Here is a 16,470-nt window from a genome sequence, read left to right on the forward strand (position 1 = left end):
GGCAAACAACTTATATTTACTATTTACGGCCGTACATTTCATTGCGTAATATGTCATGCATAATCAATCTAATCTATTTATTTGAAAAATACGCTACTAGATATAAAGTTGCAACAAATTACTCTAATTAAATAACTGAAAATTATTCAAAATTATTAAAGATCAATAGTTTTAAACATTTATAATTTACTGATAAATAATTGCCCTTGTGTTGTATGCATTAAACCTGAACATTTAAAACCAGAAATAACTGGATAATTTATCTATTTTATAATCTATTATCTCTACTGTTTTAATTGAACTGGCAGTAAATAAAGTAAAAAATAAATATTTTTACTCTCAACAAGCTTCTAAAAACGCATGGATGACAAAAACAAATAAATAAATCGAAAGTTTGAGGATTTTCCTCTACAGTTTATGGTTTATTTCATGTGTTTCGAGCTCTTATCTGGAGATAAGAACTGGAAACACGTGAAGTATATTGCATTTTATAGCCTTACACAATTTTAAAACTAATAAATTAAATAAAGTGTATATATTTTCGATCATTTCAAAGTTTAAAAATTTACAATTATTATTACAATAACGAAAAATTATGATATTAATCGAAACTTAGTACTTTATTTTAAAATACTTTTTTAATTAATTAATTTTCCTTACATTAAAAAATTAACTTTCGAAGCGATATTTACAAAATTTGAATGATTTTTTTTTAAAAAAANCTTTCACACTTTCACAATTAAGCTTTATCAACTGGTGATAAAATAATTAAATATTGTTTAAAAATTAACATTTCGAATAGGAAATTATAAATTTTATTATATGTTAAAAAGTTAATTACATTATTATTAATATGTAATTTAAATAGCGATATTTAGAACAATCTAATTACTACATCTCACCTTGGACTGCTGCCATTTTTCATATTAAAGAGAAAATTTTTTAGATATATATTTGTACTTAACAATATATAATATATATTGTCGAAAACGTTATTTTGACTAGCATTTAATCTATTTTATTCAGATTTCTACCTTAAAACCTATACATTAATTATCTTTCTTTTCGTCCTCAGATTTCCTTCTACAAGCATTTATTTACTTTTATTTTTAATGACAGTCTCTTTTGATAAATTTATGTTCCTTAAAAGTGTTCGGTATTTAATATCAATTTTGATAATTAAGAAGAATGAGTGTATTATTTCTTTAACAAACTAAAAAACTGTTTAAAGTCAGAAGTGTTACCATTTGTCAAATAGGCGCGCTAATTATTAAAGCGTTAACTCTCTGTTTTGAAAAAAAAAACTTTCTTACGCAAAAAATATTAAAGATAAAATTCATATTCAAATTTTATTAATAACAATTTTTAACAAATATCGTATTTCGTGTTTCCTTCTGCTGGAATTTTAAATGTGTCCAATATAATAAAAAATTTTCTATATTTTATGTTAGAATTATTGAATGAATTATTTTTTAAATAATTTATATAAGTATGATAAAAAAAAAATATTTCACTACGTTGTAATATCAAACATTAAAAAAAGCAAAACTGCAATAAACAACAACGTATGAACCAAACGCATTAACCTCTCCTAAATATAATTGTAATTTAAATTAAATAGAGTTACCGTAAAACTTATTCAAAATTTTTCTTGAATAATTAAATGGTAATTGCTACTATTACAATTGACTTAATCTAAATCAATTTAGGCGTAAAAAATAGAGATTAACTGCAAGTTCATAGTGATGCGATTTTTTCCAGTTTAATAATTAAAAACAATTTTTTAAAATTGTTTTTAATTATTCAAATATTTTCGAATATTACAAAACGATATTTTTTTTAAATAAAAACTTCTATCGAAATTATAACAGAAATATATCTCTAAGCTCATCTATATCTCATTTGAGCTAAATTATCCTGTTATAATTTACTTAAAAACAATTTTTTAAAATTGTTTTTAATTGTTAAACTGGAAAAATTTGATGAGTAAAATATTTATATATTTATTTAAAAATTAATTAAACCTAGAACTTCCGACCTCTGATTTGACAAGCATTCTTAGATTTCGTCTACTAGACCTGAAATGGCGGCAATGTTTTCATCCGTGACCGAAGTCTTGCCAAGGTCAACGAACCGAAAATTCCCACTACGAAACAATTAAAAACTGATACAGAAATTGTTCTAAGACCGGGTACACTATCTAAAGCAATCGATCTCCTTTTTCTTTGCCCTAAGACTTGTAGGGCTCGGATTTCTCACGAACAAGCCGATGAAACTGGCGATGTGACAGATATTTTTTCTGATATGAAAAATGTCTGTCAATTTCGGAGTGGATCACTTGACTTACATCTATTGTCTAAGCTCTTCATTCGCAGCATCTTTTGTATCATTCATCATCGTTCATGCTTAACCATTTCGATATAGCCTATGCCCATAAAAAACTCATTAAAAACGAAGAAAATTGTACTTTTATGTATGGGTACGAATAAAAATCTTTTTTCGAATGGTTTATGCAAATCTGATTATTTGAATGAAAAATATTTTTGAATCAAATAATCGTGAAAGGAAAACGATTAGTGAAATCTTGTCGTTTCGAGCATTTATGCGATATTAAAGAGGATTTATATAAATATCATCTATAGCCTTTAGCATCCCGTAATAAATCATTTCAACGTGATAAAATTCGCATAGGGTCCATAAAATTTCATTTCGAATTTCTCAATTTACACCTAAAATATAGAATATTTCTCTAAAATTTAGTTCAAAAACAAACTATTTACGCCGTCAAACTGGAATATTTTTATCGAAATAAACACGAGCGCGGATCTTTTATTTGAAATAAACTTCATCTAATAATATCAAATAGCTTCAAGAGTTTTCGTTGAGAAAGATGACAATTATCAATTTAAAATTTTCTTCGATTTCGAATATTGTAAAACGATATTTTTTTGAATAAAAACTTCTATCGAAATTATAACAGAAATATATCTCTAAGCTCATCTATTTATGCTCATTTGAGCTAAATTATCCTGTTATAATTTACTTAATTGTATAAATAAATTAATTAATTAAATGCATTCATGTTTTTCTAATTAAAAGTAAAGAAAGTAATGCAGTATATTCAGGATATATCTGAATAACATCCAAATTTCTCGCTTCTCCCTTTCTCTTTACCTTTCAATCCTCTCTTCTTCTCATGGAACTAAATACGAATTTCAAAATAAAGTAAATTTCATCAATTAAATTTTAATGAAACTTTCTTTTCTAAATTTCAAGAAACTTGAAAATAATAGTTTTAAAACAGCGTTTTTCGCCGCAAAAAATATATGAAACATTTATTTATTAACAAAGTAAAATATTTTAAAGTAAAGTTTAAACTTCAAACTTAATTTAAAATCTATCCACTAGAGAAGCAAATCGCGCACTTTCTGGTAATAATTTGAAATAACATTAAAAATAAAAGAATAACTTGTATCTACGAGGCTGCGCTTAAACCATCGGAAAAAGAATTCTGAAATCTAATTTGGTAAATAAGATACAATTTCACGTCAAACTCTATTGGAAACCAAACTGAGATAGATTGAATAATGGTATAAACTATAAATATTATCAGTATTAAATATTCCCTTGCTTATTCGGAAGGTAATTGCTCCAGAAGAGTTTACTTCTTTAGTAATAGACTTAACGTAGAAAAAGTAAAATACTAATTTAACAAGTTAATTGGTAAATGAGAATACAAAAGTATTAATAATATGCTTGAGTGCTTTTACAAACACAACCCAATGTGGAATATGAGCATTTGTCGTGTGCACAATACCGTGAAAATCATCTTTAAGCACAACAACTAGCAGTAAGAACTTTTTTAACTGCGACACAAAAAGATAATTATAAGGAATGTTCGCTCAAGATCACTTTTTCACTCGGGATCGACTCTACATAGTACATTGTCATTCCATGATGAAATTTCATGTACAATTGATTTAAATTCATAAATTTCTAACAGAAGTATTCGTTAAATTCTACATATACACGCAAACGTACAACTATTTTAAATAGTACTGTACTTCTTTAAACATTTTTTAAAATAGACACTAATAAAAGAAAAATTGATTTTATATTATCTTAATATAATAATACATTTATAAAAGTTCATAAAACTAGATAAGTTTTTTTTTTACAGAAGTTTCTTATTAAATAAAAATTTAATTCAATAATTTCTTTCGGAAAAAGGATTATATTTCTACTTGGTTTTGTTTATTTTTTAACATCAAAACTAAAATACAGCAAGAGTTATGCTCGATTTATGTAACAAAAACGATGTTATTGCTTTTATAATAATTAATATTCATTAAACTGCTTCATTATAAATTGGACGAATTCAAGATTTAACGTAAAACCATTATAATAATACTACTAAAATATAATTCTTTAAAATAAAACAAAATTTACAAATACGTTTGCATTGAGTGATTAAAATATATTTTTTTAAAATATTTAGATAGCAATTAAATTCCACAGTAATAAACTAGGTTTTGGAAAAACTAACAGCATAAATTTTCCTTTTACAGAATATATATAATTAATAAAATTTAAACTTGTAAAGTAAAATTCATTTTAATTATAGTAAATCAATCTAAATAAAATTAAGATTAACATAAATGACTTAATAAATAATGCAAATTAAATTATAATTAACGCAGTAATGGATAAATAAGTACGACTCATTTGTAAGAAAACGTTTCTAAGAATAAATATAAATGAATATGAATGTAAAGAAGTGGAAAAGTTTGAAAACAACACTAGGTTCAATTCATACTGTGTAGAATAAGTTGATTATTAAGTCATTTCAAGTGGTCTCTCCTTTATTAACGGAATTATACATCAACAGAATGGAGATAATTCTTAAATTGCCTATTTTTTAAGTTTAATCATAATTACTTTTTCTTTCTTTTTTGGAAGGAGCTATTCTAGACTTATTTTTAATGTAATGAGCCCTTTATAAACATATCTAATTAAAGCAATATGGTTGTAAATTAAAGTTACATACGAGTATACGAGACAGATATATGCTGCTGTAGGCTGTTTCATCGCCTCTTCACATTTAAACATAACTTTATCTTGCGATGTCATCAGAATAATTTACATTAAACCTACATATTGTAATATTGTCTAATCAAATATAAATGAATTTATTCTTTAACTTTTAACATTAATTACAACGCTTTAGTTAACGGACAACGAGTTTACCCATCGAGGCTTTAAATCGAATTGATAATTAAAGTGAAATCGTAAGCAATACAAAAATCTGTATAATACATTTCTCCATTTTGCAACCACCTAAGATTGTAGACAAAAATAAACACCTAATATTTAACAAATTAAATTTAGAGTAATTAGAATATAAACTGGCGAGAAAATATTACACTACAATTGTTTTTAAAGTGCTCTTAATAATAACTGTAAGGAGCTAAATCCAACAAAATACAAATTCGGTCAAACCTATGAGCAACGGCCACTGATAAGAACATAAAAATAACTATCGTTCGAAGGTTATTTTGTATGCATTTCAAAAAGAAACTTTCCTGGAAAAAAAAAATGGTGCCACTTACAGTTGCTCGTTGTTGGGTGGTAGTGTTATAGAAGCTCGACAGTATTTAAAATTAGTCAAGTTTTAAAAATTACGAAGCATTTCTAATAATTTTGGCATTAAAAATATATTAAATAAGTATCCTCATCAGGAAGTGTTATATCAATGTAATATGAATAAAGAAAAGCTATTTTAAGAATTTTTTTTTGTAATTTTTATGATTAATAATTTTGCGAGTGTTCTTATTATAAATTAAATTTTTCCTTACATCAATAGCGAGAAAATATTTAACTTTTTAAAATGAATTGAAAATTTTATTTATAATATATATTTAAAATTTATTTTCAATTCATTTTAAATATACTATATAAACAGTACATTAACATACTCTATAGTATTAAGAATCAAAACCGTTTCGATTCATTGCTTTTAATAAAGTAGATTATTCAATGAAATCAGCGATAAGCTTTTACATTTTATTAAAAACATTGAATCTCAAAAATTTATTTATATATATATTTAGCCTTTCTGATAAAAGCATTGTATTATTTCATTATTTTAAATTTTTGAAACACAAGGGAAATAATTTTAAAATATGTTATTGATTTTTTGCTTCGAAAATAATATATTTGTTTTACTATCGTGATTAAGTTCACGCTGGCTATAACAAATATTTGTTAATAAATTTTATAAACATGAATATAAAAAAGAACAAGAATTACCTTAATTACATTTTCATATTTTAAGAAATGAAATTAAAAAAAAAGAAGAGAATTTAAATAAAATTAATGAAACTTTCTGCTTCAAATTTAAAAAGTTTTTGAGAAATTTTGATATTGTTTAAACAGTTGATTTAACAATTTAAAACATTTTATCGGATAGTAAATTCATTTTTGGTCATTAATTTCTTCAAAAATCGTAAACCGTGTCGTAAAATCAAGTAATATTAAAATATATAAAACGTCGCAAAATTCAATCTAAATCAATTTGTTGTTAAATTGATAATATCAATTATTTTTTGACATTAAAATTTGTATGCTGCTAAACAGATTAAATTTTTTTAATTAAAAAATAATCTGTTTCAATAATTACGTTTTCAAATGTTTTTATTTAAATTATAAATTTCAAAAATTGAATAATATGAATACGTAATTATTGCGAGTGAGATAACTGCCTTTGAAAAAACTTTAACCGTTAATATATTTTAAAATTGAATGTATTATTTATCGATAATAGAGGTTTGAAAATAGGAAATACTTTAAACGAAAAACTCAATTTAAACCTAGGCAAACTTAGTGGCTTTTGGTTCATTTTATTCATACAGCAATTCTGCAAAGGCAAATTACAAACTTTCGTTTCTGGTATAGAATATGGAGAAAACGACTGGGACGATAGCATCGATCAATAATACGACGACAGCATTAGAGATAATATTAAGCAGGAAGCCGCCAAACAGTCAAATTTGATGAAAACTCAGTTAGATGACTTCCACCTACCCGGAAGTGATTCAAGGATACTTCCATTTGTATGTAGTTACCAAGACAACGTGACTATGACATTTACCAATCAATTTCCACAAATTCTACCTTTACTAGTTTTATGCTGTTACCAGATCTTAACAGGGGCAATGAACCTAAAATTAGAATATTAAAACTAAATAAGTTATTAACTTTTTCTTACTCAAGTTGCTATTATTCGCTCGTTGTTGGCCGACTTGTCCTCTTAATGCTCTTAACCGACGAAGTTTTAGTTCTTGAGCTTCGACCTTTTCTCTCAAATGCCTTAATCGTTCGGTGTCGTTACTCTGTGGTCCTTGATGATGACGAGCCTCTTGTTGTTTCAGGAATTTCAGTCGTTGTTCCCTTGCCATTAGAAGCTGTTGTTGTGCTTCTATTTGTTGTTGTTGCCGAGCAGCCATTGTCCGGAGTTCTTCCAAAGTCAGATCTCCACTTCCTGTTAACTGAAAACAAACAAAATACAATTAGAAATCCATAAAAGTTATTTATAAAAATGCATAAATTAAAAAATGACGAATGGAAACTCTGTCATCTATTTAGACAAAAGAATATTTCAAGAATACAGATGTTCTTTATTGATCTCGTAATGATTTATGAATGCTGTCGGATAATGATAACCATTTTAATAACCATTATCTAATGTCTTATGAAAATGACAGGATGAAGTGGCGAAGTACTCGCATCAAATCTCATGCCACCAGTTCTATGCCAAGAGCAACTAAAATGTGACAGATACTTCAAAAATAATTTCTAATGCTTACTCAAATTAGGCTAATTATCAAACGCTTATTTATTCGACAATTTTGAACTATTATATCATTATTATTCAAATTTGTGATTTTCACAAAACTAAAGCCTGATCGTCGTGAGTATATTATAACAATGAATAATTGGATGTTATGTTCATATTCGATTCTGTTGAGAATTGAAAACTGAAAATGTTTTATTTTCTTTCGTGTTTATATTTTTAAATGGAAAAACTAAATTTTTTCATTAGAAATTACCACATAATTACACACCATATAGCGATCTGGGTTCGAATTCGATCCATGCTCGTAATATAGCAAATAATTCGGTTGGGTATATTTAATTATGGCAACACGACACGTGGGCCATCTGCCGAGGGAAAATGCTCCCCGGGAGGACTTTCTATGGGAAACTGGCGACTATTTAGGTGTTAATAATGCGAAGAAAACTCGGTAAACTCCACGTGGCCATCCCTTTGGCGAGGCCCGAACCCACAACCAAGTAACTACCGGTGTTCAGTGCTTTTATCCACTCGGCTTCACGAATGATTAGGACTAAAATTTTATTTTTCGTTCCTTATTCTTGTGATTCTCCACTATGAAGTGAGGACATATACAGTAAGGCTTAAGAGTCTAAAATTTAGTCAGGTGGCAAAACAAATTCGAGAAAAGTTGAACAAAAATAAATTCTATTAAAAAATATTTATTGTTTACATTTTAAATATGTTCAAATTAAATATAAAAAAATTCCTTTCTGTTGAATGATGTTTATCATTCAACATAAATTATCCATTAAAAAAGAATGAAACTTTTTAATACTTAATTTACATAACCTATATGTTTAGCAAGTAAAAATATAACATTACGATAAACAAAATTTGTAATGTAAACAGATATAGGGCCTATATATTATCCACCAAAAAGGAGGTCAACGATAAAAATATTTTAATATAGAAATAAAAATTCTAACAGTGATTGATTTCCAGCACAGTATTATTAAATACATTTTATAACGATTTTACAGTGTATAACACTTTTTAAAAGGTACGGAATTGGCATCGAAGATACTGACAACATATCTCGTATCGCGTTAATAAAATTAATATATCACACCGTAGTGTTTTTTATGAGTGACAAGAGTCCTGCCTACGTATCACGTGACACGGGAGGCCCGTCACATAGAAACAGCAGGTGGCATCGTGGGAACGAACAATCACCGGAAGTGTCGGCTGACCCACAGGTAGGTCATGGTAGGTCGCCCCACCTCCTCGTTAGTTGATTGACTCGAAAATTATCATTAAGCGGATTGGTTTCTATGATAACATCAGATAAATTCAAATAAGCAATCAGTGTTATCTAATGCACGAGCCAGTTAAAGTTGTAAAGTTTTGTTTGCGATAGTATACAAACGGCTCAATAAGATATCAAACAGAAAGCAAAATAATTTACACCCAAAAGATAACATCTGTCTGCTTCTGCTAAATATTATCATAAGAAAAAGAGCTAAATATTTTCTCTCTCTATAGTTTTCAGTTTATTTCAGATATATTCACACACAATTGTATATATCTAAAAGAGGGAAACATCTGAATTAAAATATAATTTTATTTTTATAAAAGACTACTCTTTGTAAGAAGTATTTTCTACAATTAATGTAAGAAATGAAACGGTTCATATTTTTCTATTTCCAATTGTTTGTAATTTAATTTTTCAACGTGACTTTCCATTCCAGCAATAAAACCAAACTGTTTGCTACAATAAATTCGAACAACACACGGTATTGAAGGAAAGAGCGAGGTGAAATTGGTCACCAACAAACATTCTCCTGATTCTCCACAAGAGATTTGATACTTAGTTATTATTAAACCCGAAATCTATCTGTCAGATGGCAGATAAAAACAAGATGAAATTAATCGAAAATACTTATATAAAAACGAAATAATCGACGTAAAGTAAAAAATCAAGTTTTAATTTCGTAAACATTATACATACGTATGTATATTACATATGTAAAACGCATTAAAACTAACGGATCAATATTTATATTCGCATAATTATCCAAATTAGTAAAAGGCATATTGCGATATAAAATTTTTACTACGAAAGTCATTTATTGCTTCATTATTTTGCATCTGTATGGGTTATATTATTCCAGAATTTACGTCCACATATCCATCAATATTTATGTGCAAATCTTATAAATATTAAAAGTGACCTGTTTGTGATACATTATTTTATCACCTCACTACACTGTATCTATTGATTAACCGTTAGGAAAGAGAAGTAAGGAAAGAAATTAACATTACTTTTTTTTTCTTTTTAATAACAAACGTTTTCGGTTTTTATACAGCCTTAATGCACCCGAAGCATATTAAAATGATTATTGCAGAATTGAATTGTGGTAAGCTTATCGTTGCTAAAATTATTACGTTCCATCGCACGTTTTGACATTTAATTAACGTGTTAAGTGATTGTAAATTGATTAAATCCTTTCCTGTAGTGCAATGATTTTCCAACAGGTATCCGCACTTATTGAATTTTCATTTTAAATAAAAGATATATATGTACGATGTTTTAATTTATATGACAAAACGTTTCACTCAAAAATTCAGAAATTTCGGTTAAGTTAAAAATTTAGATTACAGAAATTTTGGATGAGAAAAATGAAAAGAGAGAGAGAGAAAGGGAGGGAGAGAGCTAAAGAATTTTATAAAATTCGAAAAAAGTTTTGGAAGATGCTTAAGAACACAATAATGTTTCCCCCTCTCAGATCGAATTTAGTGAGGCGTAAATGAAGAGCGTATTCGGATCATGCGCAATGGAATACAATAACGGGTCATAAGGCTACATTGTTCAGTGGATGGATACGTCAAATGAACGGCAAATAACTAATTTAATTTGGTTGAGGACAGAGACTGACCTCTTACTGAAAAAAAATATAAGCCACTGAATTTATATTTCAAGCGTGAATAATAAATATTAAAAACAGAAAATAATATTTTGTACCGAACGAAAAACAAGTATCCAAAGTAGTATGAAGAATCAACCCTGTATAAAACATTCTTTTAAAAAATGTTTTATATTAACTTTTTATATTTTTTTAAAAAAATGTTCTGCATACAATACACAATTTACATTTAAAAAATATTTTTATAACAAACGTTAGATTAACACATTAACAGTTATTTAACATAAAATGATGTTTAATCGTGATTTGTCAAATAAATACAACTTTACAATAAATAAATTGATAAATTATAATAAAAACATTTAAATATATTAATAAAAATAAAAACAAAATGTCCAGTAAACGTTTAAAAGAGATTATAACACGTAAATATATAGATTTACACGCGTTTTATAATTTAATAAATAGAAACTTTTCGTTTTCCACAAATTATATAAAATTTAAACAAAGTATTCAATTTTTAAATATGCATTGTACGAACTAACAAGATTCGGATGTGCTTCCGGAATAGTTATTCAACATTAATATGTTAAATCCGGATTCATCAAATCAGTGCTAAGAGCATTTCAGTGGCGTGCACAACTCCCATAACAAGCAGGCAGGTAAGATCCCGTTAAGAACGGCACATCTACAGTTTCAATGAGGCTATTTACAGCCAATAGACAGCATAACTCTCCACTCAGCCTTAATTGTCTTTCAGTGGACTTCCTGATGCAGTAACATTTTCTCTATATTTCCCAATGGTAAAAAATGATGGATCATCCAATTCAAAATTATTAAAACTTAATACTGTAATTTGAACTCTCATAAATTAAGTACTTATGAAAACGCTAAATAAATTTTACTTATCTAATTAGCAATAAATTAGAAGTTGAATAATTATAATTATTTTATTCGCAAAACAAACAAAACCACTACTCTAATTACCGCGCTTATTTTACGGAATTTGCCGAGTATAAATTATTAGCATCTGGGAAAAATAAAACTTTTATTTACAAAAGTAAAAAAATAAAAAAATTGATTAACAATAAATAAAGTGCCATTAAAACTTCACTTGTGGAATTTCTTAATATCAACAAACTCGTTTTATAGTATTACTGACAGCGATGCGCTCTAATTCTTATACACTTCATACCTGACATTAATTTAAGTATTTTTACTGTTATTTAAATTACAATGTTACTATTGTTTAATAGTCCGATAAGCCACACCCCTTTCTAAACATAATATGCAACCACTTCAAGGTCAGTTGGCAGCTTTGGACAACAACGCCCCTGGATTAGTACAAATATCATCTTTGCAGGTTCCAAAGAGTTGAACGATACCGGCCACTCCCATTATAGCGGCTAAACAGTTGACACAAGCATTTATTTAGCCAATAGCACTTCTTTTTACAAACGAAATATTTTCCTGTCAAATTTCAATCGTTGTATGCTATGAAATATATTGTTACAAAGTATTAAAACACTAGTCAAAAAGTACACCTGTACTGTACATCGAATTGTATGTATACGGCGATCGTTCTTGTTTTATAATCGTTACCGTTACCCGTCGTTCGAGCGGATATTTTTAATTTGACCTAATCGAATGTGTTTTGCTATAGGGAATTTAAAGGGCTTACTTACCAACACCATACTTAATAGCTGCACCTGTCCTCTATCACCAAAATGGACGTGGCACGGCGTCGCACCATTTGCCGTCTCGGTGGCAGTCACGTGGTGCGGATGACGTCACGGACGGACGAGACCACTTCACCCCCGAAGGGTGGTCCTAAAAAGACGTGACGGAATGTAGGGTGTGCATTTTTAGAAAGGAGAAATTCTGCCGGTCCGTACCATTAAGCTAGAGGGAAGTAATGACTATTCAAAACGAATCTTCCGGATTTGATTGTTGAACTATTACTAGTATCGTTACCATAATATACGTACGAGAATTTCCAATGCTGTGACTCCAGCTTGCAGTTCATTACGGGCTTTACGATTGATAAATGATATATGTCTACTCATAAAGCAGATAGTTGCGGCAATTTAAATTACAGAAAACGTTGCATAAATTTCAATCAAATCGCTTATACGGTGATAAACAATTGTTTATTTTCAAAAGATATTCGGTTCTGCAACAAAGTAACGACACTAGCCAACACGAATAATTCTCTAAATGAATTTTTATTACCTTGTCTAATTATTATTCCCAGACTAATTAACTTTCTTTTGAATACGAAATCTTCAAAGGGGGAAGAAAAAAAAGAAAATGTATAATTGATCTTTTGTTTGCGAAATTATCAATTTCTTAAATTTGAATGCACTCAATAAATTCTAATAATTACTCTGTCTCAATTATAATTTTTAACATTTAAAACTAAGTAAAAGTATTTAAAAGATGAAATAGTTAATTAGCTTCAATTAATGTTATAATTATTTGGAAAATCATTAAATCGGATGGAGTAAAGTATTTGGGATATTTCTGGCAATAAACATTAATAGTAAAGATGTTGAACTGAAGCATCTTGATCGATCCAAATATATGATCGCTTTTAAAAAGAAGAATATCGATCTGACAAGAGAACTAAATAAATCTGATAGAGTTTGAAGAAGAGGATTTCTTATGGACAACTTGTACAGTACAATTGGAAACTTTTCCGAAGAAAATAGCCTAAGCATTCGAATTATTTTCTATTTAAAAGAAAAATAAAAACATATCGAATTGAAACGAAAGGCCGTAATTACTTTTTCTATCCATTGATTATTGTATTAGAAATAAATTTCCGCTCGAATTACAAAAATTTTCAAAACTAAAAGTTTTGAATTTCAATNGCTTTTTACGAAAAAGTATGTCACAAATACATGCTCGGATCGATGCCTTTTAATTAATATAGCTTTTTTAACTTTCCTCGCGGATTCCGTTAATTGAAAACTGATTTTTAATTGCATAAGATTTTCTTGAAGTGGAAATTTAATATCTTTTCTCATAACGAATTAACTGGAAAGCTGTGGAAAAAGTAACCGGCGGCAAAAAAAGGCTAACGATTTTCACAATAGTAAGAATTTTTAGCGGATGAATAATTCATTAAAAACTTACGAAAATATGATATATAGGCTAATCTAGTACTTTGGTATCGGCGGATAAGCATGCTAAATCAGGCTTAACTGAGGTTCTTAACATAAGACAGATTATCTCTCTGGGGAATGCCAACTCCTCTCTCACTAACTTCTCCAGTAACGAGATTAATATAACACTTCTGATATCGATAGTCTTATTCGACGAGCGGGGACCCCATTTGTAAGTCTCCGATGGAGAGAATAAGCAGCTGCTCTTATTTCAATAAGATGTCAGTCGACAGTATAAAAAAAGTAAATAATTTTACTTAAACACTCTCTTTAATGAAATAAACTGACTTAAGCATATTTCGGATTCTATCTAATAAACTGGAGAAATAGCTAATTTTCTTTAAATTTAACTTTAAATGAGTGAAAAGAAGAAATTCTATTTGCAATACTGTTTAAAATGTATATTTAAATAATAAAATTTTACTTTTATAGGCTCAATTAAAGCTTTTACTTTTCGATTTTATATTCGCTTTGCAAAAGCCGACTTACTTCCTAATAGTTAGATTATCGTCGGTTTACTTTTATCTTTCTTAGAGTTGAGGCATCTGGTTTTTAAGTGGATAAAAACTGACGCAATAGTTCTGCTTTGATATTTCTGTTTAAGTAGCTTAAATCTTTCTAACGTTTACGAAGATGTTCTAAAATGCCCGTTTTGCAGCAAAAGTTTCTAAATAATTTAATTCGTGCTTTAATTATAAAATTTGATTCGATCCTTTCATTTTCTCCTTTCTTTCATACAATTTGCGGAATCGAAATTCTAAAGATATACGGCATTGAGATATGGAGCAGAAAATTTTTCTCGGTTAAGCGATTTTATTCGAGAATTAAAGTAAAAATTTATAGCTTTTAATAAAAATTTCGGGTGTACACTGTCGCAAAAAGTAATTAATCTTTAAAATTTATTATCGGTATGTTTCAATCTATGTAAATTATTTCCATTTACACGATCGCAATTTCTGGATGCATGAACCCGAGTTTTAATCTGTATTTGTGCTAAAATTCTCTTTAATCACACCAAACAATTCGTAAGTTCGTCAAACAGATCTATCATTTTCACTAAACAAATGGAGAGGGAAGTATTATAATGAGCGTTACTTGGCAACGGAGTGTAATGAGAATAAACGGCATATTCTAATAGTAAAAGGTCTGTTCAAAGTGGTTAATACCAAGTAAAGGAATACCAAACTGACCTCCAGTGTAATCCACAGTAAGAGCTAATTTCCTATCTCGTTTAATTTAAATCCATTAACTTCTAAATGTAATCGATTCTAATCCATCAGCTTTCTATTTCTAGATCCTTATGATTACTTTAATATATAAGTTATATTATTGATTAAAAATGAAACTTTTTGAGAAGATATTTAAGATTGTAACTTTATCAACTCTACTATAAAATAATAAAATCATCTAATTAAATTTAATTTAGCTTTAGGAAAAAATATTTAAAACAAACAAAACTTATTTATATTATATTTTTAAATACTCAGATAAGAATTGTTCCTCTTACAGATGTATAAACGTATAAATTAATAAAAATTTCTTCTGGATTGTTCCATTTATAATTGAAATTTTTATTTATCTTTCGATCGAAGATATGTTTGTGTATTTTCCAAAACGTATATTTATATATTGAAATAAAAAAAATTTCTCTATATTATAAATAACCTAAGCTACAATTTTTATAATTTGTTTGGATACCTTTGTAAATTTTAAATTTTATTCGAAATATAAACAAACCTCTTTAAATTATCAAAACTTTAATTAAAAATGTCCAAATGTAAACTAATTTTAAAAAATCTTTTATGTATTTCTAAACAAATAAATCTTTCTGTTTTTTAAATTTATCTCAAAAGAAACTACAGCAAAAAAACTGCATAATTCTATAAATATATTATGCAAAATGTTCAGTTACAGGGTGAGAAAAATAAACAAATCATATATTTTACATTTACTTATGCAATATCGCCCACATTTACATTTTCTGAAAAAAAAAAAATCAATAAACTCTTTTACTTACTTTTTCTGCCCAATTTAACAATTCCCTCATATCTGGTTTATGTTGTGAAGAGCCCCCTAAAAATATTTTTAAAAATAAATTTACTTAAAATCTAAAGATATATATATATATACAATGAATAATTAATAAAAATAATATTTCATTATTGTTCTAAGCATTAATCATTATTAAGATATTATACTTATGAAATGTTTAAATTACAAAACTTGTTTATGTTCCAAAAATAGGCAATAGAAGAATATCAAAACAAGTATTTGATAATTAAAAATAAATTAATTTATTTAATTTTCAAATCTTGCAGAAATTAAATTTTTAATCTTAATGGTTTGGGCAATCGTCAGCAATGGGATAACGGATTATTTATATTTTTCCAGATAATATAATTATACGCAAACAATTTTATAATCATTCAATAATATAATAGGCCTATATAAAACTCGCTTCATACTATGTTTTAATGGTTTACAAAATAAGTAATGTAAAAAGATAGAAAAAAAACATAAGTTTATTACGAAATCTTCTAGTTTA

The 16,470-nt window shown here is 27.5% G+C and overlaps 1 protein-coding gene across 4 annotated transcripts in view; it reads right to left on the bottom strand.

The window, feature by feature from the left end:
- The window catches only part of LOC111627938 (apoptosis-stimulating of p53 protein 2-like), a 48,286-nt gene extending 32,288 nt beyond the window's left edge, over nucleotides 1-15,998 (bottom strand). For 2 of the 4 annotated variants that reach the window (XM_023371634.1, XM_023371633.1), the window contains exons 1-2: nucleotides 15,943-15,998; nucleotides 7,268-7,547 (exon numbers count right to left, since the gene is read on the bottom strand). In XM_023371634.1, coding sequence (XP_023227402.1) covers nucleotides 7,268-7,547; nucleotides 15,943-15,972 — 310 coding nt within the window. In that variant the 5' untranslated portion in view covers nucleotides 15,973-15,998. Of the gene's footprint in view, nucleotides 1-7,267; nucleotides 7,548-12,443; nucleotides 12,594-15,942 lie in introns of those variants that run through there. The other 2 variants (XM_023371635.1, XM_023371636.1) reach the window with 2 other exon arrangements.
- Nucleotides 15,999-16,470: the final 472 nt, after the last annotated feature.

Source organism: Centruroides sculpturatus, unplaced genomic scaffold (genome assembly GCF_000671375.1).
Source record: "Centruroides sculpturatus isolate CEXI.00-Female unplaced genomic scaffold, Cexi_2.0 scaffold230, whole genome shotgun sequence".
NCBI classification, from domain to species: Eukaryota; Metazoa; Arthropoda; class Arachnida; order Scorpiones; family Buthidae; genus Centruroides; species Centruroides sculpturatus.